Here is a 27,354-nt window from a genome sequence, read left to right on the forward strand (position 1 = left end):
TAAACAGAAGATGATAAATTTATTTTCTCCAAATCTTCAAATTAACAAATTCTAAGAGAAGAAACATAAAATTATTAAAATAATGGATACAGTCATATTAGAATAATGGATAGAGTCTAAGACAATATCTATATCGATCAAGCTGAGAACTAAGAAAGTTGTTTTTTCGTTTACAGTCAATAAAAACAGATGTTCTTTGGAGTCTCTAAAAGGATTAAATTGAAGTCGATTATGCTTGTTGCTGAAGGAGCCAGTCCAGTTGAGCAGTAAAATGCCACGATTCAAATGTCTACATAGAACAATGGAGTCCCCAAAGAGCTTTCTTCCAGTTCCTTTTGCTTTCCCCACAAAGGACACAGACATATCCAGCAGCAACATCATAGCAAATGTCTCTATTGCTTCCAGATGAGAATGTCCACACTCTATAAATGACCAGAGAAGAACACCTGAAGAGAAATGGGGAATGTGTCCCAACATAGGATCTAAGGTGAGGGAAAGAAATTTTCCTTGTGTTTCTGAGGTGGAAGAGGACTGTGATGATGTTACTGGGCTATACCAATTCTGATGTTACACAGAGTACCCACTGGGTAGAATGAGATCCCTGGCTTTTGTGGGTCAGTGAGGCAGGATGGGCCAGGCCAGCACAAAGTCAGGGACCCACTCTTCTAGTGCTGGGTCCACTTGATGCTCTTGAGGTCAATGCCATCCTGTACCATCTCCCAGAGAGGACTGTCAAAGAGAAGAGGCATTCAGTGAGTAAGAACTTTGATAGGAAGCAGCCAACATTGGCTCTGAGGCGTTGAGCCATGACTTGCCTCCCGTTCTTGTCTCTCCTCTGCCTTTTGCTTGAGTGGATCTCAACACATGTGGTCAATAAGGTCTTTCCCAGCTACTTAACTATAAGTCTTCCTCAAGTCTAGCCAACAAATAGTATTAACTAGGCACCTCAGGCTCAAAGGCAATTGAACCTTTAGTCAATGGACTTCGGATGTGGTCATATTCTTAAAGCTCTCCTCCCACATGTGAGAGGCTATAGGCTCCCAAGAACACCAACAGCCTCGGACCTGTATAAAAAGCAAGTTTCATCTTCTCTACTACAACTATCACAAATTGCCTACTTTTCAGCACTTGTTTCTGGGTTTTGATCTAGTTCTCGGTTCTCCTGGATGGAACTTGGCTCTACATCATCTGAGCATGCAGTTCCATCATAAAGTTCTTGCCATTTTCACCTCCCCATATTGAATTTCTGGCTCCAATCCAAAAGGACCTCTTGGGTTTTAGGCCCCAGCATCCCATCTCATATAAGAAATCTCGACTAAGTTCTGATCCCCTTCAGCATGAATGGCTTGCATGTTTCAGATCACCTATTACTTCAGTGTGGTATGACTATGTGAATGTTTTTGTATTTTCGTGCTAGGCATTGAACCCAAGGTTTCACACATGCTAAACACTCTACCTTCCACCGAGCTAAACCTCTAGCATCAATTGTGAAATTCTGTGGTTTGGGTTACCCAGCTATTTTTTTCTACCTGATTTAATTCTATTCTTGATTATCCTTCTCCTTTATATGATACATTCCCAGCATAACTTTCTATTTATAATATTTTCCTAGGCTCCTTAAAGGTAGCCATCATTTCCTTCCTGTCCCTAATAGGCTCACTACATAAGGTTTTGGTTGAAAGCTAATGGGACTAGGCTAAATTCATTTTGTAAAGGGTCAGAAGCGATAAGGTACAGATACTGAAACCACATAGGAAAAATAAGGTATCACGGTCTTTGGCCAAAAGAAAAATCTTTTTTTTTTTTTTTTTGGTACTGGGGATTGAACTCAGGGGTACTCGACCAGTGAGCCATATCCCCAGCCCTATTTTGTATTCTATTTAGAGACAGGATCTCAATGAGTTGCTTAGTGCCTCACTTTTGCTGGGGCCGGCTTTGAACTCTGGCTTTTAACTACTGAACCTGCCTCAGTCTCCCGAGCAGCTGGGATTACAGGCATGTACCACCATGCCTGGCCAAAAGAAGAATCCTAAGCATAAGAAACTTGAGCAACCAGCAGATGTTTAAGCAATACAGCTAGACCCTAGCAAGTAATATCCAGAACACAGAAAGGCCAGGGAGAGCTCAAAGGGAAGCAAGGTATACACAAGGGTTCCATGCCCAGTTCCTCAAAGGAAAAAAAAAAAAAATTCGTATCTTAAAAGGAATTCTCATATACTTAGCCTATAAGTCACTAACTTTGTACTGATATTGCTGCAACAATGTTTGCTAGTACTTTCAATAACAGTAATGAAAAATGCTACCTGTATTAATGTAGTTCTTCAATTTTTAAACCACTTTCTCATATTCTGAAAACAAGCAACCAAAGAGCTCTACTTTCTTACTTCATGGAAGCTCTAAATCTTAAAATCCAATTACTCTCAAACTGGTTTCTGGGGTTGGGTATATAACTCAGTTGGTAGGGTGGGTTCAATCCCCAACACCAAAAAAAAAAATCAAACTTTGGTTTCTGGCAGCGTGAACACATGAGGACAAAAGAGGAGCCTACACTACAGTTTATTCTAAGAGTTTCTGATACAATAGTGCATACCTCATTTCTCGAAGACGCTTCACATGCTGAATGCATTTCTCTGCAGTGTAGTCTACTTCCTCCTCTGTAGTAAAGCGGCCAATGCCAAACCTTAAGAAGGCAAAGGAGAAGAGCTTTGTATCAGAACTGGTACTGTGGTAAATTCACTTGGCCAGTTCTCACTGAGAACCTAGTACACAAAAGACTTAGAAAAATATGGTCCTACCCCTGTAGGCCAGAGTTTCTTAGAACATGGTCTGTGAATTTAATACATCAGAACCACCTCAGAAGAAGTTTCCTAATTCTCCTCCAGACCTAGTGAAGCCAAATACGAATGTGAGACTCAGAAACTGTCATTCTTCACAAATTTCCCAAGTGAAGCTCAATGACATCTGAAAACCTCTGCCCCAGAAACTTTCCCAAAGAATCAAGAAGGAATAAGAAAGGATTGGGAGTGGTAGTGTAGGTGCTTGGCAGGAACAAAGTTCTAAACCAACACCCAGCACCCCCCCCCAAAAAAAAAAACAGAGAGAAAGAAAGAAGGGATAAGAAGAACCAGACAGAAAAAGACTGTATAACAGAAAATAAAAAATAAAGAGGATGTCTTTCATAAACATGGCAGCTCAACTCACAGACCTGATGGAAGAGTGTGCTAAATCCTCATCAGTGCCAATCGCTCTAAGGACATAAGAGGGCTCCAGGGATGCAGAGGTGCAAGCACTGAGGAAACAGACATGAACCTTGCTCAGATCATCATCAACATCTCTGTAAGCCACAAAACTCCAGTCTTACTTCCTCCCCCAGGGCCCTTCTGTCCCCATAGGGACAAAAGAACTAATCTGGCAGAGTTAAAGAGCCTAATGCTGCCTTACACATTTTAGGCTGTGAACCCAGCTCCTCTGGCTCCCATCATGGATAACATCCTTGAACAAGGACAGAGGCAAAGCATGATACCCCATGAAGTGAATCTGACAAAAAGAGGCAGCAAAGAACCTTGTACTCATTCTCCAAGGGAAGATAAATCCTTGGTGACCTTTAGAGTATCTTCAATTCTGGAGATCTGTATCAGAACTATTAGTGGAACTCTACATCAGACACACACATTCCCTAGAACCACAAAAATACAGAATTCTCCTCCAGGAAGCTCTGCTAGGGTGATAAACTTCAGCTTGTACCCAGCCAAAAAATTACCTTTACCTTGAATCAAGAGCTCTTGCGCCTGTCTTTGCCATACCATGAAGCTTAGTAACGGTATGGAACATAGAAGCCCTACCACAGTCCCTGTCTATCTGGTCCAACTCACCTCCCTGAGGATAAGGCAACATCCTTGAGTGCCATCAGCAGACTCTCCCCTTCCACATATGCAAAGGAGAGGTTGATACAGCCTAAAGAAAGAAGGATACTCTATGAAAGGGGTCTAGACTCGAGCCTCTTGTAGAATGGGAATCAAAAAGATATATCCAGGGCTGGGACTGGGGCTCAGTGGTAGAGCACTTGCCTAGCATGTATGAGGCACTGGGTTTGATCCTCAGCACCACATAAAAATAAGTAAATAAATAAATAAAATAAAAGTATCATGTCCATCTACAACCAAAAATATATATATTTTTTTATATTAGTTTTTTAGTTGTAGTTGGACAATACCTTTATTTTGTTTACTTATTTTTATGAGGTGCTGAGAATTGAACCCAGGGCCTTGCACATGCTAGGCGAGCGCTCTACCGCTGAGTCACAACCCCAGCCCCAACAACTCAAAAAAAAAAAAAAAAAAAAAAAAAATTATGTCCATACCAGGATAGTGGTGTTCGGGGTCCCCATTCATCACCACATCTGGAAGGCTCTTCGTTATTTTCTCTATCAGTCGCTCTGCTAATTTTGAGATTCGTTTGTGGTCATACTAAGGCGAATGTAGGGGAGGATTAAGCAACATGATCACCAAACAGTTCAAAAACACATGCTCAAAGAAACCCTTCTCCTCTACCATCCTATGTTACTGCTGGAGACCACTTTATCTCCAGCCCTGAAAACACCACCTAATGTGCAAAAGTGCTCAGTAACGCCACATACAGTTCCAACAAAACTAAAACAAGTGAGTTCATAAGTTCTCCCAGGACATGGGTTTTGAGCCCCTAATACTTCCTTTGGTCTAGGGGGCCAGCAGGAGCTTACTGAAAAAAACCTCCTCTTCTAGCAGCAATCTAACATAGCTATGCCAAGACAACACTAAATATGAGACCCAAGACAGGGAAAGAAATTGTGGGAGGAAACTGCTCTTCTCATACCTCCATCTCTTGCTGTGCCACCTCACACGCAGCCCCCAGCCCCACCACCAAGGGTGTAGGCACTGTCCCAGACCGCATACCCCGCTCCTGCCCCCCTCCACTCTGCAGGGCCTCCACACGCACTCGGGGACGGCGGCGGATATAGATGGCACCAACCCCTGGAAAACAAAATTTGTTACAAAAAAGAGAAATCCAGATGAAACAAAATAAACAAAATATCATTTCCCAAGAAATCAAAATATTATTTCAATTTTCCTCTAAGCTGAAATTTTTCTAAATTAAAAAAAAAAAAATCTGAGAAGATAGCACCAAAATCATAATATTTTGCAAAATTATTTAACATCAGGAATTTAACTACCAGAAGGAGCAACAACCAAAATGGTCTAAGGTAGTTCCCTAAGTAAGAATGAAATCATATCATACATTGCAGCATTATTCATATGAGTAAAAAGATTGGAAACATTTTAGATGGGCGTTATCAGGGGAATGTCAAATAATTTGATGTCCATGCAATGAAATACTACCCAGATATATAAAAGAATGAAGAAATTCTTTCAGTACCAACACTGAAAGATCTCCAAGATACGTTGTTAGGTGGTCAGTCACAATGCCACATTTTTGTCATCCCAGCTACTTGGTAGGAAGAGGCATGAAAATTGTGAATTTGAGGTCTGTCTGGGCAATATAGCAAGATACTGTCTCAAACTGAAAAATAAAAGGGGCTGGGATATAGCACAGTGGTATAATACATCAGGGTCCAATCCCTACTAATACCCGCCCCCCCGCCACAAAAAAAAGAAAGAAAACTCATGAAACCCCAACAAATTCTTTCTTATAACTAAAAAATGTAAGACAGCCAGGTGTGGTGGTGCATGCCTGTAATCCCAGCAACATGGGAGGCTAAGGCAGGAGAATCACAAGTTCAAGGTCAGCCCCAGCAACTTGGCAAGGTCCTGTCTCAAAATAAAAAAAAAAAAAAATAAGGTTGGAAATGTAGCTCAGTGGTTAAGGCATGGGTTGTATCCCTGGTACCAAAAAAGGAATTAAACAAACAAACAAAAAAAAAAAAGTGAGATATTGTTAGGTAAAACAAAGCAAGATCAGAACAATGAATATAATATACTACCATCTGAATCAACAGCAGGATGGAGGAGAAGTATGTTGTATGTGAAAATGCATAGAATAATTCTACAAATATACACAAGTATATTTATTGTAGCAGCAATCTAACTTAGCTATGCCAAGATGCCACTAAATATGAGATACAGGACAGGAAAAGAAGTTGTGGGAAGAAATTGCTATATAAAAATACACATGGGGGCTGGGGTTGTGGCTCAATGGTACAGCACACGCCTAGCACGCATGAGGCCCTGGGTTCGATCCTCAGCACCCCATAAAAATAAATTAATTAATTAAAAGGTATTGTGTAAAACTAAAAAAATCAATATTAAAAAAAAAAGTACACGTGGTAGCACACACCTATACTCCCAGCACTCAGGAGGATGAGTCAGAAGGATCAGATTACTTGAGCCCAGAATTTGGAGAACAATCTGGGCAACACAGTGAGCTGGGTCTCAAAAACAGAAAAAAATTAAATAACCAAGAAATTGTTTTCTCCAAAGGGAGGAGACAGAGGTAGAAGGAAGACTTCTCATTGTGTGTTTTTTGGAAGGTTTTAAAGTTTGACCTATATAAATGTATTACCTGTTCTAAATAAAATTTTTTAAAAAGGAGAAAAAAAAATAAAAACCTTTAAGGGAAGAATCAGAATGGTATTAAGAATTTGCACTGTCTCTCAAAGTTTATCGAAACTTAAAAGCCAGGAACGGTGGTGCATGCCTGTGATCCCAGCAGTTTGGGAGGCTGAGGCAAAAGGATGGTAAGTTCAAAGCTAGCCTCAACAACTTTGTAAGATCCTGTTTCAAAATAAAATTAAAAAAGGACTGGGGATGTGGGTAAGTGGTTAAGCACCCCTGAATTCAATTCCCAGTGCCAAAACAAAACACCCTTAAAAATATGTATAGTAGGGGCTGGGGGTGTGGCTCAAGTGGTAGCGCACTCGCCTGGCATGCGTGAGGCTCAGGTTCGATCCTCAGCACCTCATACAAATAAAGATGTTGTGTCCGCCGAAAACTACAAAAAAATAAATATTAAAATTCAAAAAAAAAAAATGTATAGCCTGTGACTCCGCAAACCAACTTATAGGAATTCTGTACAAAAATATGAGCATGAGTATGCAAAGATATCCACTAAGCAGTCAAGGGTTCTAGAATGAATATGGTACTTGATAAAATTCATCTCCCATGCAGAAAAAGTTTAAGCACAGAATAAAATTACTATAAAAACTAAGGCAAGGGGCTGGGATTGTGGCTCAGCGGTAGAGTGCTATTCTAGCACATGTGAGGCCCTGGGTTCAATCCTCAGAACCACATAAAATAAATAAATAAAATAAAGGTATTGTGTCCAACTACTTCTAAAAAATAAATGTTAAAAAAAAACTAAGGCAATAGTTTCCAAGTTTATCATGAAGGACACCAATTTAACAATGATTTATAGACTCTATTACATTTATTAAGAAATATTTTAGTCAGGCACCGTGACACATGCCTGGAATCCCAGCAGCCCAGGAAGCTAAGGCAATAGGATCACCAGCTCAAAGTCAACCTCAGCAACTTAGCAAGGCCCTAAGCAACTAATGAGACCCTATCACAAAATAAAAAAAAAAAGGGACTGGGAATGTTTCCAGTGGTTAAGTACCTCTGGGTTCAATCCCTGGTACCAAAAGAAAAAAAAGAAAAAAAAAAATTTCAGTGTTGGCATGGCAGTGCATGCTTATAATTCCAGGGGCTCAGGAGGCTGAGGCAGGAGGATGGTGTGTTCAAGATTAGCCTCAGAAATTTAGTGAGGCCTAAGCAACTTTACAAGACCCTGTCTCAAAATAAAAAAATAAAAAGGGCTGGAGATGTAGCTCAGTGGTAAAGTGCCCCAGGGTTCAATCCCTGGTACCAAAAAAGAAAAAAAATATTTCAAACTCATTATAGTGGCTCATTCCTGTAATCTCAGTTACTCAGGAGGCTGAGGCAGGAGGACTTTTAGGCCTGCCTAGGCAACATAGAGAGACCCTGTCTCAAATAGATAAATGAATAAATTCATTTTCCCATTAAAAAAATTTGAGTGTCCTCGGATTGGAGATGTGGCTCAAGTGGTAGGGCGCTTGCCTGGCATGCATGAGGCACTGGGTTCGAACCTCAGCACCACATAAAAATAAAATAAAGATGTTGTGTCCACCGAAAACTAAAAAATAAATATTAAAAAAAATTCTTAAAAAAAATGAGTGTCCTAAAAAAATAAAAAATTTAAAAAATGCAAGTGCCCTACACTATCAGAATCTATGCACTTCTCAAATCTGAGAGCAAGTGCTCAGATACCATGTAAGGATAGTGAAGGATACCACATTATCTAAATTGATTAAGATGCTGAGGATAGATAATGAGAAATACCTATATAGGTACAAGTGCTGACAAAAGCATTTGTTTTTGTTTTGTTTTGGTACTGGGGATTGAACTCAGGGCACTGGATCACTGAGCCACATCCCCCGCCCTATTTTGTATTTTATTTAGAGACAGGTTCTCACTGACTTGCTGAGTGCCTCGCCTTTGCTTAGGTTGGCTTTGAACTCAGGATTCTCCTGTCTCAGCCTCCCCAGCCACTGGGATTACAGGCGTACACCACCACGCCTAGCTGACTGGAGCTTTTGATCAATATGAGTTCAATGGTTTTACCAAAATAGATATATCTACAGTATAGCTCAGTAGTAGAGTGCTTACCTAGCACGTGTGAGGCTCTAGGTTTCATCCCCAGCATTACAAATGAAATAGAGAAAGTGAGAAGGAAAAACAAAAATGGAAAACAAAACAAAAACCAACATTTTAATTAGATAGAGAGCCTGTTGGACTTATTTTTCAATACTAGTGGTTTATTATTGAGCTATAGCCTCAGCCCATTTTATCTTATTTTTATATATTTTTGGGGGTACTGGGGATTGAACTCAGGGGCACTCAACCACTGAGCCACATCCACAGCTCTATTTTGTATTTTGGTTTAGAGACAGGGTCTCACTGAGTTGCTTTGTGCCTTGCTTTTGCTGAGGCTGGCTTTGAACTTGCAATCAGCCTGCCTCAGCCTCCCCGCTGGGATAATTGGTGTGTGCCACCATGCCTGTCCCATTTTATTTTTGATTTTGAAACAGAGTTTCAATAAGTTGCCTAGGCTGGCAGCAGGGGCTGTAGCTTAGTGGTAGAATACCACTTCCCTAGCTTATGCAAGGCATTGAATTCAATCCCCAGTACTGGGGGGAAAATCCTAAACTGTCCACGTTGGCCATGTATTTGCAATCCTCCTGCCTCAGTTTCCTAAATTGCTGGGATTACAGAGAACCTAATCATCAAGACTGTTGGACTTTTTGAAAAAAATAGTCACAAAAACACTCTTTACAACCTCTGGGAACCCTTAGAATAAACATCTTCCATCCTTCCAGGAACTGTTACAATTCTCTTATAAGGTACATAGTCAGATGAATCCCTGCAGACACAGAAAATATACTGGTATAGACATCAACCCAAAAAAGACCCTCACTCCAGAGACAGGAATTTTTTCTTTTTTAGGCCTATCTCCATAGAACAAAAGATAATAGTCTCTTTCCAAGGGTCGAGGAGACAGAACTCAAGCTTGAAAATACTCCTCAGCTAGGAGGAACATAGGGAACAGAGAGGTATCCTTAAGAGACTATTAGGGGCACAGACTATTAAGACTATTGAACACCAATAGATGCTAAAACCCACACACTCTTCCACTAAGCTAAAGTGAGACACTGGGAATGAAGGACTTAAAAGCTCTGCACATCCTAGTGAGGCAGACAAGGTAACTGGGCCTGCATGGTGAAATTTGACTGAACAAAACTCTGTGTTCCTCTGCCAAATTAATATTCATATGCTTTCAAAATATTTTTTTAAAGGGATCAAGGAAGAATGGCCTATTGTACATACAGTAACTACTTTGGTGTACAAATAGGCCAGTGTTTCTTGAATATTGCTAAATGACACATGCATTCTGCTGGGCATTCTGAATGTACAACTTCCTTTGAAAGTAATGGCAGTCTCAAATAACTCTGAGAAACATCTGTCAAAGAGTTTCCTGAAATGTTCAGACAAGAGGCACTCTAGGAGGGGCTGGTACCTTTAGGACCATAGATTTTGTGACCACTGATGCTCATGAGATCAATTTTCATGTTGTTGACATCAAGTGGGATTTTTCCAACAGCCTGTGCTGCATCCGTATGGAAATATACCTTTCTGGAACTGCAAATCCGCCCTGAAAAAACAACAGAGGGGAAGACCCACAGCACAACATTGGGAACTAACCTGACAGTGGACCCCATACACCATGAATTCTCTACCCACAGTAAATGATTCTAAATCCTCTTCCACCCCTGGCTCCACCTTTCCACTTTCACTCCCTCCTTCTCTTTCCCCTCCCTTTCCTGTCCTCCTATTTCTCTGCTCTCTAAAGCTCAAGGACAAAGTACTAAATGAATATACTATCACCTTATAAACCATGACCTTTCAAAATGTCACATTACCTTTTAGAACCTTTTTGATTTAAAAGGAGGAAAGATTAACAAATCTGCATAAAGAGATTACAAGGAGAGCTCTAAGTGGAGATTAAATAAAGAGATGTTCTAAAGGAAAAAAAAAAAGTAGAGCATTGTTTTATTGTTGTTTTGTGGTTATTTTAGAAAACAACTAAAATAAAACGAAAAAACAGAAATGATACTAGATCTGGGTTCAAATACTGCTCTGCCACTTATAATGTCCTAGAAGGCGATACTTAGACTCTCTTTCTTTTGTTCACTCATAATGCTCTATAGAGTGCTGGAACTCTCAGTCTATCCCTACTTCCTCAGATGGACCCAACTAGTCAGCAAGGATCACGACACTCACCTATTTCTGCAATAGGCTGCTTTACTCCAATCTCATTGTTCACAGTCATAACTGAAACCAGGCTGGTATCTGGCTGGATGGCAGCCTCCAGTTCCTAAGAATATGTGGGATTTAAGAAGACTATATTCTGATGAAAAAGTCCTCCCTAAATAAGAATGTAGGCAAACATAATTTTATTTAATTTATTTATTTATTTATTTATTTTCATTACATATTTTATTTGGAAATGTTTACACAAGTACGAGGAAACTAAAATTCTGAGGCTGTGGATGTTATTAGATTATCATCAGTTTATTATAAAAGACACATGGAAATTATTTACATGATGAAAGATTTCAGAACTTTAGTGGAATGGGCAGCTTCGTAGGACGCCATTTCAACAGTGATTTGTTTCAGTCTATATACTTTCCAAAAATGTCACCATTTCTAAATAAAAAATAATCCTTTCATCTGGAACTACTTTGGTGCCTCCATACTCTGGGAGAAGAACTTTATCTCCAACTTTCACACTAACTGGCTGAATTTCTCCACCCTTTCCTTTAGAGCCTGATCCCACAGCTACTACTGTTGCTTGCAATATTTTTCCTTGAGATTTTTCTGGAAGCATAATGCCTCTTTTGGTTACAGTTTCTGCTGCACTCCTTTCGACCAATACTCAGTCAAGAAGTGGAAGAAACTTTCTTTTTTTTTTTTTAAAGAGAGAGTGAGAGAGGGAGAGAGAGAGAGAATTTTAATATTTATTTTTTAGTTATTGGCGGACACAACATCCTTGTTTATATGTGGTGCTGAGAATCGAACCCAGGCCGCACGCATGCCAGGCGAGCATGCTACCGCTTGAGCCACATCCCCAGCCCCAGAAGAAACTTTCTAAATGCTTGTCCAGCCATGACTTGTGGCGCTGCAGACTCTACTCTAGGGCTGCCACCGCAAAGAGACCTGCAGAGCGGCCCTCAGAACATGTGGCAAACATAATTTTAAAAGGGGGCCTTTTACTACTCCCCTATTGGACTGGATAAAATAAAAATACTAGGGGGGTTGGCCAGGTGCAGTGGTACAAGCCTATAATCCCAGTGGCTCCAGAGGCTGAGACAGGAGGATCACAAGTTCAAAGCAAGCCTCAGCAAAAGTGAGATGCTAAGCAACTCAGTGAGATCATGTCTCTAAATAAAATACAAAACAGAGCTGGGGAATTTGGTTCAGTGGTCATGTGCCCCTCAGTTCAATATCCCTGCTACCCACCCCCAACCTCTGGGAACCCTTAGAATAAACTAGGGGGTTGGGAACATAGCTCAGTGATGGAGTGCTTGCCTACCATGCACTGGGTTCAAACCACAGCACTGCAAAACAACAAACCAAACAACAAAAAAAAAGATAATTACAACATAAAATGCTGGTGAATATGGAAAGAAACTGAATCATTCATACACAGTTGGTAGAAATGCAAAATGTATAACCAATCACTTAATAAAACAGTTTGACAGATTTTCTGGTTTCCTTTTTTTTTTTTTTGAGGTTTGTTTGGTTTGGTTTTGTTTTGGTTTTGTTTTTTTTTGTTGGTAGTGGGGATGTAATCCAGGGGCGCTTTACCACTGAGCCACATCCCCAACCCTTTTTATTTTTGAGACAGGTTTTCACCAAATTGCTGAGAGTTTCACTAAATTGCTAAGGCTGGCCTTGAACTTTAAATCCTCCTGTTTTAGCTTCCCAAGTTGCTGGGAATACAGGCATGTGCCACTGTGCCTGGCTTGAGATGGTCTTGCACTGGGCATGGTGGTGTGTAATTATAATCACGGTGACTCAGGAGGCTGAAGAAGGAGGATCTGAAGTACAAGGACTGCTTCCATAATTTAGAGAGTCTCTCAACAACTTACTTAGTAAGACCCTATCTCAAAATAAAATTTTTTCAGGGCTGGGGATGTGGCTCAAGCAGTAGCGCGCTTGCCTGGCATGCATGCGGCCCGGGTTCGATTCTCAGCACCACATACAAACAAAGATGTTGTGTCCGCCGATAACTAAAAAAATAAATATTAAAAAAAAAATTCTTGGGCTGGGGATGTGGCTAAAGCGGTAGTGCCTGGCATGTGTGCGGCCCGGGTTCGATCCTCAGCACCACATACAAACAAAGATGTTGTGTCTGCCAAAAAAATAAATATTAAAAAAATCCTCTCTCTCTCTCTCTCTCTCTCTCTCTCCCCTCTCTAAAAAAAAAAAAAAAATTTCTCTCTCTCCCTCTCTCTTAAAAAAAAAAAAAAAAAAAAAATTTCAAAATACTGGGGATAAAGCTTAGTGGTGAAGCGCCCCTGGGTTCATTCCCCAGTATCCAAAAAACAAAAAAGGAGAAAAGGAGGGAGAGGGAGAGAGAGTGAGTGAAAGAAACAGCTGCACACAGTAGTACATGCCTATAATCCCAGGGTCTGTAATCCTAGCAGCTCAAGAGGCTGAGGCAGGTGGATCACAAATTCAAAGCCAGCCTTAGTAAAAGCGAGGTGCTAAGCACTTCAGTGAGACCTTGTCTCTAAATAAAATACAAAAGAGGGCTGGTGATGTAGCTCAATGGTAAGTACAATCTTGGTACCTGCCCCCCAAAAAACCCTAAACATAAAATTACCAAATGAATCAGTAATTGAATTCTTAGGCATTTATCCCAGAGAAAAATTAAATTCTCAGAAAACCTGTACACAAATGTTCAATGTAGCTTTATTCATAATAGCAAAAACCTAGAAACTACTCAGATGTCCTTTAATAGGTGGTTAAATAAACTATGGTTCATATATAACACAGAATACTCTTCGCTAATAACAAACTACTGGTATGTATAAACAACAATCTCCAAAGATGGATGTTGAGTGAAAATAGCCCATCCTAGATAACTTACTATATAATTCCATTTTTATAACATTATACAATTACAAGATTAAAGAATTTGAGAACAGATCAGCATTTTTGTTTTTGTTTTGTTTCTGTTTTCAGTCCTTGGGGATTAAACCCAGGGGTGCTCTACAACTGGAGCTACATCCCGGCCCTTTGTATTCTGAGAAAAGGTCTCAAAAAATTGTGAGTCATTGGCCTTGAATTTCCTCCTGCCTCAGCCTCCTGATTAGCTGGGATTACAGGCATGCATCACTGCACCCAGCTAGATTGGTGGTTTTAAGAAAAACGAATGACGTGAAGGATCATTATGATGATGAAACTATTTGTACCTTTACTATAGTAATTTTTATATGAAACCTAATGTGATAAAACAGCACAGAACTAAACACATACATATACACAATTCAGTACAAGTAAAATCCAAAAAAAGAGAAATCCAAACAAGAGCTGGGCACCAAGGTACACACAGTAACTCAAGAAACGGAGGAAGGAGGATAACAAGTTTAAGGCCAGCCTTAGCAATTTAGCAAGAACCAGCCAATAACTATGATGGCAAAAGCAGACCCAGTTGTGAAATAAAATTATAAAAAACGTATGATAAGAAACCAATGCCTGAGACAGGGGTCAATTCCACACCCCTCTCTCAGCCTTTCTCTTGGAAGCCTAATTAATCATGCATGAGTCCCTATGTTTTGGATTGTAAATAACTGCCCTAGGAGTCTGACTACTACTCCTTGAAATGAAACAGATGCCTGTGAAAAGAGCCCTTTCTTCTTATCAGTTTCTGTGAGCATGCTTATGCTAGAGACCCTGCACAAGGCCTTCAGCTCACAGATTAGGACTTTTTTTTGTTGTTGTTATAGGTGGACACAACATCCTTATTTTATTTTTATGTGGTGCTGAGGATTGAACCCAGTGCTTCATGTATGGTAGGCGAGTGCTCTACCTCTAAGCCACAATCCCAGCCCCAGGACATTTTTTAAAAAGAGGAAAAAGCCCCAGTGATAGAATAGGTCTAAGATGATGTCAAATAACCTATAAATATTGTAAGAAACTGTGGATCAGGGCTCAGATTTGGACATTTTGTTTTCTTCTGGGCCCGCTGGTGTAAAATAAAGTTTGGAGTTATCCTCCTGAGTGCTACTTGCTGCTTCTCGACCAGTCTGTTTCCTGCAACATAACTAAAATTTAAGAGAGGGCTCAGGATATAGATCAAGGGTACAGGACTTACTTAGCATGTACAACAAGACCTGCATTCAAAAACGGGGTGGGGGAAGGGGAAAAAAAGCTGATCCTCAAATCAATGTTTTTTTTTTCAATATTTTTTAAAATATTTTTTTACTTGTAGATGAACACAATACCTTTATTTTATGTGTTTATTATTATGTGGTGCCAGTGATCAAACCCAGTGCCTCACATGTGCTAGGTCCTGGGTTCGATCCTCATCACCACATAAAAATAAATTAAATAAAGGTATTGTGTCCAGGGCTGGGGATGTGGCTCAAGCGGTAGCGCGCTCGCCTGGCATGCGTGCGACCCGGGTTCGATCCTCAGCACCACATAAAAACAAAGATGTTGTGTCCGCCAAAAACTAAATAAATAAATAAATTCTCTCTCTTTAAAAAAAAAAAGGTATTGTGTCCAACTACAACTAAAAAATAATTTTTTTTTTTTTAAAGAGAGAGTGAGAGAGGGAGGGAGAGAGAGAGAGAGAGAGAGAGAGAGAGAAGTTTAATATTTATTTTTTAGTTATTGGCGGACACAACATCTTTGTTTTTATGTGGTGCTGAGGATCGAACCCGGGCCGAACGCATGCCAGGCCAGCGCGCTACCGATTGAGCCACATCCCCAGCCCAAAAAATAAATATTTTTTTAAATTTTTTATCGTATATTAGAGTTGTAGTTGGACACAATACCTTTATTTTATTTTTATTTGGTGCTGAGGATCAAACCCAGGGCCTCGCGCGTGCTAGGCGAGCGCTCTGCTATTGAGCCCCACGACCCCAGGCCCTAAAAAATAAATATTAAAAAAAAAAAAAAAAAAGAATAACAGGCCAGGTGCAGTGGCCCAGCAGCTCGGGAGGTTAAGACAGGAGAATTGTGAGTTCAAAGCCAGTCTCAGCAATGGCAAGGCGCTAAACAACTCAGTGAGATCCTGTCTCTAAATATAAAATAGGGCTGGGAATGTGGCTCAGTCGCCGAGTGCCACTGAGTTCAATCCCTGGTACCAAAAAAAATAATAATAATAGAACTGATCCTAAATTCATGAGGAATTGCAAAAGACCTTAATAGCCAAAATAATCTTGGAAAAGACAAAAATAAAACAACAACTAAGTTGGATTGCTTATACTGCCTGATTTCAAACTTGTTACAAAGCTACAGGAATCAAAACAATGGTATAAGAATAGAAGAACAAAATTGAAATTCCAGAAATAAACTGATACATATATGCTCAACTGATTTTTTTTTTTTTTTTTTTTGAGATTGGGCTTTACAATGTTGCCTAGTCTGGCCTCAAACTCCTGGATTCATGTGATCCTCTTGCCTCAGCTTCCTTACCTCATATGTACAAAAATTAAATTTGAAATGACCACAGACCCAAATGTAAGAGACAAAAACTACAAAACTCTTAAAAGGAAATGGATACGGCTGGGGTTGTGGCTCAGCGGTACAGCACTATCCTAGTGGAGGTGAGGCACTGGGTTTGATCACCACATAAAATAAATAAAAAAGGGGGCTGGGATTGTGGCTCAGCAGTAGAGCACTCGCCTAAAATGGGCCGGACCCAGGTTTGATCCTCAGCACTACATAAAAAAAGGAAATGTATAAATCTTTATAACTTTGAATGTGGCAAAGGGTTTTCAGATATAATACAGAAAGCACAAATGATAAGTCAAAAGAACTGAAAGCTTTTTGGGGATGATAAAAATGATCTGGAACATGGTAGTGATGATTGTTCAAACATTTTTTTTGGGGGGAGATTGAACTCGGGGGCACTCGATCACTGAGCTACATCCCCAGCCCTATTTTGTATTTTATTAGAAACAGGGTCTCACTGAATTCCTTAGCACCTCACTAAATTGCTGAGGCTGATTTTGAACTCGTGATTCTCCTGCCTCAGCCTCCTGAGCCACTACACCCAGCTCAAACAACTTTGTAAATACAATAAACCACTGAGAATTACAAACACACCTGAAGGATGAATTTTATGATATGTGAATTACATTTCAATTTTTAGATGCTTAAAAAAACACTGTTAAGGTATTTTAATAAGCTGAGCGCAGTGGCACACACCTGTAATTCCAGGGCTCTGGAAGCTGAGGCAGGAGGATCACAAGTTCAAAGTCAGCCTCAATAAAAGCGAGGTGCTAAGCAACTCAGTGAGACTCTGTCTATAAATAAAATATAAAATAGGGCTGGGGAATTTGGCTCAGTGGTTGAATGCCCCTGAGTTCAACACCTGGTACTGCATCCCCCCTGCCCCCCAAAAAAAAAGATATTTTAATATCAGGTAAATCTCTCAGGGTTTTTGTTGTTTGTTTCTTTGTTTGGTACTAGGAACTGAATCCAGGGAGACTTTACTGCTAAGCTACATCCCCAGGCTTTTTCATTTTTAATATTGAGACAGGGTGTCACTATGTTGCTGAGGCTAGCTTCAAACTTGAAATCCTCCTGTCTCAGCCTCCCTAGTTGCTGGAATTACAGATGTGTTCCACCATGCCCAGAATCTGAGGGTTTTTCAGAAGTGAAAAAAATAAAGAATGAAAGTATGTCATTTGAAGGAAAATGGATAGAACTCAAGAATATCATGTTAAGCAAAATAAAAGCAAATTCAAAGGGTCAGAAGATTTCTCTCATATGTGAAGGTTAGAGAGGAAAAAAAGGTGGGTAAATTAAAAAAACAAAACAAAACATGGGGAGGGAAGGTCCTATGAAAATAGAAAGGAAATATAAAGGGGACCAAGGAGAGGAAAGAGGGGAGGAAAAAGGGAGATACTGGGGAATTAAACTGACCACATTATGCTGTTGTACACATATACAAATACATAACGGCAAATCCATTATTATGTATAATTATAATGAACCAATAAAGATAAATATATATTTTAAAAAAAGAAAAATATCAAACAAATCCTTTAGAAATACAGTCTGGTGAGGATCTGCAGGATACTAGAAAGTGGGGCTAAAGGACAGGCAACAAGGTCAAGTACAGAGGTTCCTAAGATTCAGGATTCAATCCAGCCAAAGAAATAAAAGAAGATGGGGCAGGGGTTGTGGCTCAGCGGTAGGACACTTGTCTGGCACATGCGGGGCCCTGGATTTGATCCTCAGCACCACATATAAATCAATAAACTAAAGGTATTAAAAAAAAAAAAAAAGAAAGAAAAGAAGAGCATAATTCCAGAGACATTATGTGGAAGCAGCCATAGATATGAATGACTGAGAGATAATTAAAAGCAAGAGAGACGGAACAAACAATAAAATTATTTGAAAAAAAAAAAGAGTTTGAATTTGGACTTAGGGCTATGTCTACAAACTGCATGTTTGAATTTAGGAATGCTGGTATCCAAAATTTGGTAGAAAAGAAGCTTCAACTCACAACCTAAAATAAATAAATATATCTTTTTTTTTTATTATTATTATGGGACCAACTGTCCTGGCTTTTTTTTTTTTTTTTAAATATTTATTTATTTATTTATTGTTAGTTCTCGGTAGACACAACATCTTTGTTGGTATGTGGTGCTGAGGATCGAACCCAGGCTGCACGCATGCCAGGCGAGCGCGCTACCGCTTGAGCCACATCCCCAGCCCCCCTGGCTTTTTTTTAATATTGATTTCTTTGTTGTATTTGGACACAATACCTTTATTTTATTTATTTATTTTTATGTGGTGCTGAGGATCGAACCCAGGGCCTCATACATGCTAGGCAAGCGCTCTACCGCTGAGCCATAACCTCAACCCCAAATAAATATATCTTTATATATTTACTATATATCCCCTCATACACACACACATACACACATATATGTATATATACACATATATATAAAGAAATGGGCCAAAATGGGTAATATTCTATAAAAGTATACTTTTTTTTTTTCAGCCCTGAAGACTAAATCCTCATTCATGTTTAGCAAGCACTCTACCACTAAGCTATACTGCTAATTGCATGCTGTGGTGCATACCTGTGGTACCAACTACTGGAGGAGTTCGAGGCAGCAGGATTACAAGTTAGAGGGCAGCCTGGGCAACTCAGTGAAATCCTATCTCAATATAAAACTTAAGGAAAGGCGGGGCTGGGGTTGTGGCTCAGAGGTAGAGTACTCGCCTAGCAAGTGCCAGGCCCTGGGTTCGATCCTCAGCACCATATAAAAAAATAAAGGTATTGACAACTACAACTAAAAAACAGATATTAAAAAAATAATTTAAGGAAAGGGTTCGGGGTGTAGTTCAGTGGTAGAATGCTTACCTAGCATACAAAAGACCCTGGGTTCAATCTTCAGTGCCAGAAAGAAAAGAGCCCTATACTTCCTTTTTAGGGGGGATAAATGGCATCAGTACAGGGAAAGAGGAACTTTGCCATAGTGAGTAAGAGTCTCCAGCATCCTGAACACTGCCCAGTGGCTCTCATAAAAGCCAGGAAGCACCAATAAAATGGAGACACAAGTCCTTCAAAGAGAGGGAGGATGTGCTCACTCAAGGGAAACAATCTCTTTCTTTGCCAGAATGCTTTCTCTAAAATCCACCCTCACCATTAGAACCACCTTTAAGCTCTAGCTAGCCAAGGTTGAAGTGACAGATTTAGAACTGAAGCCAGGATACTCCTATTTTGCCCCTCATGCCAAAAGCCATTCTTACCTTTAGATCAATGATCCCGCTCTTCTGCACTGGGAGGTAGGTGACCCGAAAACCCTCAGCTTCCAGTGAACGACAGGAGTCCAAGACACATTTGTGTTCTGTCTGGGTGGTGATCAAGTGCTTTTTCCGTGATCTGTAGAACCTGGCCACCCCCTAAACAGTAATGATGGTGGAAGGAAAGAGAACATATTCAGGGAGATAGCAATAACTTCAATTCCATTTACAAAGGGATTTGGTTTTTTTACTTGGTTTGGTGCTGAGGATTGAATCCGGGGCTTCACACATGCTAAGCATGCATGCTATTACTGACTATTTCCCAGCCAACCATGTGATACTTTTTTTTTTTTTTTTTTAATTTTTAGTTTTTTGGCTGACACAACATCTTTGTTTGTATATGGTGATGAGGATCGAACCCAGGCCACATGCATGCCAGGCGAGCGCGCTACCACTTGAGCCACATCCCCAGCCCCTATGTGATACTTTTAATATCAGAAAAAACAGTATTTTATATATATTTTTTAAAATTATTTTTTGTATAGTTGTAGATCGACAGCATGCCTTTATTTTATTTATTTATGTGGTACTGAGGATCGAACCCAGTGCCTCACACATGCTAGGCAAGTGCTCTACCACTGAGTTACACCTCAGCCCCCAGTATTATATTTTAAATTCTTAGAATTTCAATTTATTATAAGGAAATAAAGAAGTAAAAAGCATTTCTTTCATTTAAGACAAAAAAAACAACAACACATAACTAGATATGGTGGCACATGCAGTCCAAAGCTACTTGGGAGGTTGACATGGCATGATTGCAAGTTGAAGGCCAACCTAGGCAACTTAACAAAACACTGTCAAAATAAAACTTATTGCAATTGTCTAGCACACAGGAGGCCCTGAGTTTAATCCCTGGTACCAACAAAAAAACAAAATAACAACAAAAATTTAAAGTGATAAAATGTGCAGTACCCCCCACTCAGTTTATAATACAAAATTATTCTAAAAGTAAAATATGAAATTATTGGGCTGGGGATGTGGCTCAAGTGGTAGCACACTTGCCTGGCATGCGTGAGGCCCAGGTTCGATCCTTAGCACCACATACAAAATATGAAATTATTAGAAACTGATGATATAGCTAAATATTAGAACACATACTTAGCGCACTTTATATCCTGGGTTTGATCTTCAGCATCAAAAAATAAATAACAAAAACAGAACTAATTGGAACAAAGGGAAAAAAGAAGCAACATATTAGAAAAGGTGTGTTATCTTTCTGGGCATGATGGCCCACAATTCCAGAGGTGCCATCTGTTTCCATTTTCTTACCTTTTTCCTTTTTTTAGGAGGTGTTGAGGGTCCAACACCAATTGAGCTACACCCTCATCACCCTTCTCTTACCTTAATTGCTATGTTGTTGGATTCAGTAGCACCACTAGTGAAAATGATCTCACGAGGATCAGCTCCAATCAGAGATGCTACTTGCTATATGCCAAGAAACAGAGATAGATATCATCAGTTCCCCAGTCAGCAACTCAGCAAGATCCTGCCTCAGAAAAATAAATAAATGAACCAGGCATGGTGGTGCACACCTGTAATCCCAGCAAATCAAGAGGCTGAGGCAGGAGGATTGGGAGTACAAAGCCAGTCTCAGCAACTTGGAGAGGCACTTAGTAACTCAGCAAGAACCTATCTCTAAATAAAATACAAAAAAAGGCTAGGAATGTGGCCCCGTGGTTAAGTGCCCCTGGGTTCAATCCCTGGTACTAAAAACAAACAAACAAACAAATAAAACATAAACAAATAAATAACTCAATGGTAGAGTGCCTTTGCATCAGTCACTAGGAGTGAGCAAATAAAAAAGGAGCTCCATTGTATTCTACATACAGCCCAAGAAGAAGCTTTGCACTTACAGATCAACTAGACTAATGTTAGTGTGTTAGACAAAGGCCAGTTTCAGTTACATTTTAGACTCTGTGTTCTTTTCCAGTGCAAGACAAGATACTAGCAAGAATTTTAAGCCAGCTGGGTACAGTGGTGCATGCCTGTTATCCCAGGCAGGAGTATCACAAATTCAAAGCCAGTCTCAGCTACTTAGAGACCCTAAGCAACTTAGCTAGACACTTTCTCTAAATAAACAATATTTAAAAGGGGACGAGGATGTGACTCAGTGGTTAAGTGCCCCTGGGTTCAATTCATGGGATCAAAAAAAAAAAAAAGGGGGGGGGGGCTCAGGAAGTAGCTAAGTTGTACAGTATGTAGCATGCATAAGACCCTGGGTTCAATCCCCAGCAACCCCATCAAAAAAAGAACATTAAGTGATATCATTTTGGGGATTGAACCCAGGAGAGTTCTACCTCTGAGTTATATCCCCAGCCCTTTAATAATTATTTATATAGGTATTTTTTGTAATAGGGATCAGTAGTATGATACCACTGAGCCACACCTCCAGTTCTTTTTACATTTCATTTTGAGGTAGTCTCACCAAGTTGCCCAGGCTTGCCTCAAAATTGTGACTCTCCTGCCTTAGCCTCCAGAGTACCTGGGGTTTGGTCACGGCTCATTAAGTTGCCTAGACTAACCTGGAACTTTTGATCCTCATGCCCTAGTCTCCTGAGTAGTTGTGACTACAGACATCTATTTTTTAAATGTATTTATTGAGTTCTCACTATATACAGACTATGTATAGGAATTGTGTTAAAAAGCTTTACCAACCTAATCTCATTTAATTCACCCAATAATCACACAGTAGAATCTACTCCACTCCACTTGAAATGTGAGGAAAATTGAGACTTAAGAGAAATTAGATCATTTCCCCAAGGTAATTCAATTAGGAAATAGGGATACTAATCAAATGTCTATGGTCAGTCTCCAGGCTACTCTCTGAATATCTTCTAGAAAGAAAGAACCCAAATAATAATTTCAGGATTTTTTTTTTTTGGCACCAAGGTTTGAACCCAGGGGTACTTAATCACTAAGCCACATTCCCAGCCCTTCTTAAAATTTTTATTTTGGCTCACTTAAATTGTTTAGGGCCTCACTAAATTGCTGAGGCTGGCTTTGAACTATAGAGCCTCCTGCCTCAGCCTCCAGAGCCACTGGGATTATAGGTGTGAATCACGCAACCCAGACACCAAGACCAACCACCAAATTATTTCTACTTCTATTCCACCTACTAAGGAAACATCTCCCACAGGCCACAGAACCTCTGACCTTGTAACCTCCCAGACTCCTCTGTACTAACCTGGCGAGCACGTTCCATGGCTGCCTCACTCTCCCAGCCATAAGCATGTGTCCGAGAGTGTGCATTCCCATAGAAGTTGATGAGGTATGGTAGCATGGCATCAAGCACCCGGGGGTCCTGAGCACAACATAACAGATGAGTCACCTTGAGTCCACAGTCAACTCAGGCCCCACTACATTTCCAAACCTGCCCACCCTGCCTCAAAACACTCCCAACCCTTCATCATTGCCTAGGTTAGACAAGTCTTCCCTCCCTTCTATTAATTAAATATCAACCTAATATACTCCCACTCCCAACCCATCTTCAGATTGTTCTATTGTCCCCTCAGGTAGTAAACACTGTTCTGACTACTGTTTCTGCAGATGTTTGCATTTCCACCAGCAATGTGATTTATGAGGAGTTGGGACATGATAGAAGCAGGGAAAAATCTCTTCTCACACATAGTTGAAAATTTGCACTAATACTGGAGAAGGGGATCAGATATTTAGCATATGAATAAGAATTTAAGCCTCCTAATTCCTGGCTCTATTCCTTTTCCCAAAACACCTCAAAGGCTCTCACCTCTACAGCGATCCACCCTTTCTATGAATTTTCACTTCTAATAAGTACTTGCTATTACAGCCTTAGGAAAAGCTGCCGCTGTATTCTTACCAGAGGAGTGGTAGCTTGAACATCCATGTAGAGAGGTCGCAGCACTGACTCTGCCTCAGGGGCAGCCTCTGAATTTGAGGCAACAGCCGACTGGGGGGCATGATCTACAACTGACAAAAAGTGGAGTGGCCAAGTGAAGGAGGACACAACTATGAACACAGAGCAGCCACAGAGACTCAATACCTGGATAGAAGTGTGATAAGTTTAAGGGGTGATGGGGTGGAATCCTAAGGGGAAGTAAACAATATCAAAGAACACTTTACAAGGAGGCTACTGTTAGAAACAAGGTGATTGGGGGCGGAGGAGGACACTAGTGGCAATGTTCAAATTGGCTCGATGGAGTGAAGAGAGATCAGAAGGGCAAAGCCATGGAACGTGGACGCGAGGCTGGACCAGCATATCTAATAGTTGGCCAGGAGAGGTCAGAAGGCCCAGGCTTCCAGGCTATGGGGGGTTGGGGACAAGATCTGCGGGGACTGGGGTGGGGGTGTGAAGCGGAGGAATTAACCCTTCTGACGTATAGCCTGAGAAACTCTGTGGGGTGCAAGCAAGACAAAGAGTCAAAGATTCTGGGCAGCGGGGCGGGACAGGGAAGCTTGGGAATATTCGGGGGGACTAGCCTCTCGGAGGGGAAAGGAGGCCGCTTCGGGGAAGGGCGGCGAAGAGTGGGATCGGAAGCGTACCGCGCAGGCGCAGCCCCCGGGAGGGCGTCGCAGGCTTGGGCCCGACTGCGGCCGCTACCGCCAAAACCGCCCGCCTCCAAGCGGCTCGTAGCAGCATGGTCCCAGCGTCAGAACCCACTACCCGAAGTGGCTGCAGTCCGCGGCCCCGGGCTCCCGGAAGTACTGCCTCGCGCTCCGGAAGCGATCCCCCGGATGCGAACGCCCTCCGTCTGGTTTTCGGTGTGAGACGTAGAGCCGAGCGACAAAGGCCACGAACGAGGTGAGGTTGGGGTGGTCCGAGCCGGGCTGCGTCGCGCGGCGTCGGGTCTGGAATGCGAAGAGGGTGGTGGAATAGGGCAAGAGGCTGTTCCTTCACTAACTTTCCTGAACCCCTTGGGCTGGCTCCCCACTCCGCCCGGCTTCTGGGCTGTCCTCTGGGCCCGCACTTCCCAGTCCCTCACACTCCGCAGATGCCGGTGGCCGTGGGTCCCTACGGGCAGTCCCAGCCAAGCTGCTTCGACCGCGTGAAGATGGGCTTTGTCATGGGTTGTGCCGTGGGCATGGCGGCCGGAGCGCTCTTTGGCACCTTTTCCTGTCTCAGGTGAGGGACGCAGTTGGTGAACTTTGGGAGGGACTTCATGGCTTGCTCGATTGCATCCTGAATAGAGCCTGATTCAGGCTAGGAGCGCAGTGCAGAGCCCTACAGTCAAATTCTTTCTGCCCCTTCTTTCATTTGTTCAGTGACGTGAGGCAAATTGGAGGTGTAGTTTCATCAAGTGTAGATGAAAACAGTAACCACCTTTGTAAGAATCAAGTCAGCACGCATTGTGTAGAATCTGGCACATAGCAAGGGCTTAGTAAATAATTATTACTGCTGTTGCTGCTATTTTTATATCCAGTTCATTTCAACAAAATGAAAATTGTTGAGGTGTTTGCCCTGGGAATGAGATGTAGAGATGAAGTATATAACACTGTACACTTGGAAGGTCATTTTCTCATTTAGGCAGTGTTATTCTCGTGTTTCCAGATTATAAATTACAATATACTGAGCAGTACCATATTTAACAAACCAGTTCTGTTGGCCGGGTGTGGTGGCGCTAGCCTGTAATCCCAGCAGCTTGGGAGGCTGAGACAGGAGGATCTGAAGTTCCAGGCCAACCTCAGCAGTTTGGCCAGACCCTGTCTAAAAGTAAAAAACAATTGGGGCTGGGGATGTGGCTCAGTAGTTAACTCCCTCTGAGTTCCTTCAATCTCTGGTACCCTCCCCGCAAAACAAAACAAAACAAAACAAAAAAACACTTCTGTGTTTTGATGCCAATTTTATGGTTTTTTGACACAGCCTATAAAATCACAGAGCTGGTTCTTGAACTCATGATCAACTCCAAAATCATCAATACCAAAAACCAACTAAGACAAATATCTATTCGATGACACTCAGGAGGCAAAACCAACTGTGAAAACTGCTTTCACATCAGGAGTGACAGTGACCCCTGTAGCGCCACACTCAAAGGACTGAGGCAGGAGAATTGCAAATTCAAGTCCAGCCTCTCTCCAACTTAGCAAGACCCCGTCTTAAAAAAATAAGAGGCTGGGAGTATAGTGCAGTAAAATATCCCTATCATTCATTCCCCAGTGCCACCATGCATTTGATGCTACCTCCTGTCTCCCACAAATTGAAAGCAGTTGATATGACATTCTATTGAATTTCCTAGAGACCCTGATTAATCTTTTTTTCATTACCCATATGGGAAGAGGTAAAATTTCGCAGTACCAACCGATATAAAGGAATTGCTAGATTTTAGTAGTGCTTAATTCATAATTATTATAAGTGCAGATTGGAAAAAGAAAGTATTTTTGTTCCCAAATGGCCCCATCTTGGTTTCCTCCTCAGGATCGGAATGCGGGGTCGGGAGCTGATGGGCGGCATTGGGAAAACTATGATGCAGAGTGGCGGCACATTTGGCACATTCATGGCCATCGGAATGGGCATACGATGCTAACCAGGACAGTGGTTGCCCACTACATCTACATCTTCCTATCCACCCTGGCCCTTGTACCATAATAAAACAAAGTCTTTTCTTCTCATTTTCAGCCTATTATTATCCAACTTGGCCAAAGATTTTGTAGAGTAAAAACAGGTAGGCTAATGAGTAGAATTGGTGCTGTTTACAGGGCCTGGATTAGATATCCAAAATTGGAAACTTGGGGATGCCTGATACTCTCCTTATACTCTACTAAACTTTATTTTTTTAATAACTTTATTATTTAATTTTTGTGTGGTGCTGAGGATCAAACCCAGGGCCTTCAACATGTGAGGCGAGCGCTCTACCCCTGAGCCATAACCCCAGCCATCTACTAAAACTTTCAATTCAACCTTGTAAATTTGATGTTTTTGTAACAGTTTGTGAGGTTAAACACTGTAAAGCCTATGTTTCCTCAATATAACACACTGCAAAAAGTTTTATTTTTTTTGTGGTACTGGTATTGAACTCAGTAGTTCTCAACCACTGATAACATACCCAGTTTGTTTTTTAGATACAGGGCATTGCATTGCTTAACCCCTGAGCTACATCCCCAGCCCTTTTTATATATTGAGACAGGGTCTGACAGAATTGCTGAGGCTGGCTTTAAACTTCTGATCCTCCTAACTCATCCTCCCAGATTGCTGAGATTACAGGCATGCACCACCACATCCAGGCTTATTTTTTGTTTGGTACTGGGGATTGAAACCAGGGGGTACTTTACCACAGAGCTACATTCTCAGCCTTTTTCTTTAAGACACACTCATATAGGTGCTAGGACTAGCCTTGAACTTGGAATCTTCCTTCCACAAAATTGCTGGGCTTACAGGCACATGCCACCGTGGCTGGCAAAGAAAAATATTTTTCCTTTAAATTGTTTTTAGTTGTTGATGGACCTTTATTTGCTTGTTTATATGTGGTGCTGGGAATCGAACGCAGTGCCTCACAGGCAAGCACTCTATAGCTGAGCTACAACTCCAGTCCTCCCAAAGGATTTTAATAACTTATTCTGTTCCCACCTGAAGTTGATCTTCTTGCTTGATCAGAAAAGAACAGCTTATACAATGAAAAAAAAAAAAAAAAAAAGAAATATCACTTTTCTACCTTCTTAAGTGGCTAAATCCCAGGCCTCAATGTCGTCAACTATAACCTGATCCTCCACAGAATTCTTTTTGTTGAAATAACATTGGGATTGCAGGCTT

At 41.1% G+C, this 27,354-nt stretch overlaps 2 protein-coding genes and 1 pseudogene across 4 annotated transcripts; 1 reads left to right on the forward strand and 2 right to left on the reverse strand.

The window, feature by feature from the left end:
- On the reverse strand, positions 1 to 24,317 carry Nfs1 (NFS1 cysteine desulfurase). 2 transcript variants are annotated; one of them, XM_076851769.1, is made up of 13 exons: positions 24,153 to 24,317; positions 23,470 to 23,573; positions 22,819 to 22,935; positions 20,976 to 21,059; positions 19,581 to 19,733; positions 10,851 to 10,944; positions 10,087 to 10,221; positions 4,852 to 5,009; positions 4,361 to 4,466; positions 3,873 to 3,954; positions 3,206 to 3,289; positions 2,591 to 2,680; positions 1 to 729 (listed from the first exon to the last, which is right to left on the reverse strand). In XM_076851769.1, exons 1-13 carry the CDS (start codon positions 24,247 to 24,249, stop codon positions 666 to 668), a joined length of 1,368 nt encoding a protein of 455 aa, XP_076707884.1. In that variant the 5' UTR covers positions 24,250 to 24,317; the 3' UTR covers positions 1 to 665. The 2 variants fall into 2 exon arrangements, with proteins under 2 accessions (XP_076707884.1, XP_076707883.1); XM_076851768.1 differs by having other exon boundaries at positions 23,470 to 23,579.
- Positions 11,243 to 11,737, reverse strand: LOC143394425 (10 kDa heat shock protein, mitochondrial-like; annotated as a pseudogene).
- Romo1 (reactive oxygen species modulator 1) lies at positions 24,313 to 26,216 on the forward strand. Of its 2 annotated transcripts, none has more exons than XM_076851770.1 (3): positions 24,313 to 24,411; positions 24,602 to 24,732; positions 26,023 to 26,216. In XM_076851770.1, exons 2-3 carry the CDS (start codon positions 24,602 to 24,604, stop codon positions 26,129 to 26,131), a joined length of 240 nt encoding a protein of 79 aa, XP_076707885.1. In that variant the 5' UTR covers positions 24,313 to 24,411; the 3' UTR covers positions 26,132 to 26,216. The 2 variants fall into 2 exon arrangements, with proteins under 2 accessions (XP_076707885.1, XP_076707886.1); XM_076851771.1 differs by having other exon boundaries at positions 24,337 to 24,411; positions 24,585 to 24,732.
- Positions 26,217 to 27,354: the final 1,138 nt, after the last annotated feature.

Source organism: Callospermophilus lateralis, chromosome 3 (genome assembly GCF_048772815.1).
Source record: "Callospermophilus lateralis isolate mCalLat2 chromosome 3, mCalLat2.hap1, whole genome shotgun sequence".
In the NCBI taxonomy this organism is placed as follows: Eukaryota; Metazoa; Chordata; class Mammalia; order Rodentia; family Sciuridae; genus Callospermophilus; species Callospermophilus lateralis.

Coding starts and splice junctions, on each gene's coding strand:
- Romo1 (XM_076851770.1), top strand. CDS start 24,602: ATGCCGGTGGCCGTGGGTCCCTACGGGCAGTCCCAGCCAAGCTGCTTC. Junction 24,733..26,022: donor GGCACCTTTTCCTGTCTCAG/GTGAGGGACGCA, acceptor TTTCCTCCTCAG/GATCGGAATGCGGGGTCGGG.
- Nfs1 (XM_076851768.1), bottom strand. CDS start 24,249: ATGCTGCTACGAGCCGCTTGGAGGCGGGCGGTTTTGGCGGTAGCGGCC. Junction 22,936..23,469: donor TTCAAGCTACCACTCCTCTG/GTAAGAATACAG, acceptor TGTTGTGCTCAG/GACCCCCGGGTGCTTGATGC. Junction 4,467..4,851: donor TGGCACAGCAAGAGATGGAG/GTATGAGAAGAG, acceptor CATTCGCCTTAG/TATGACCACAAACGAATCTC.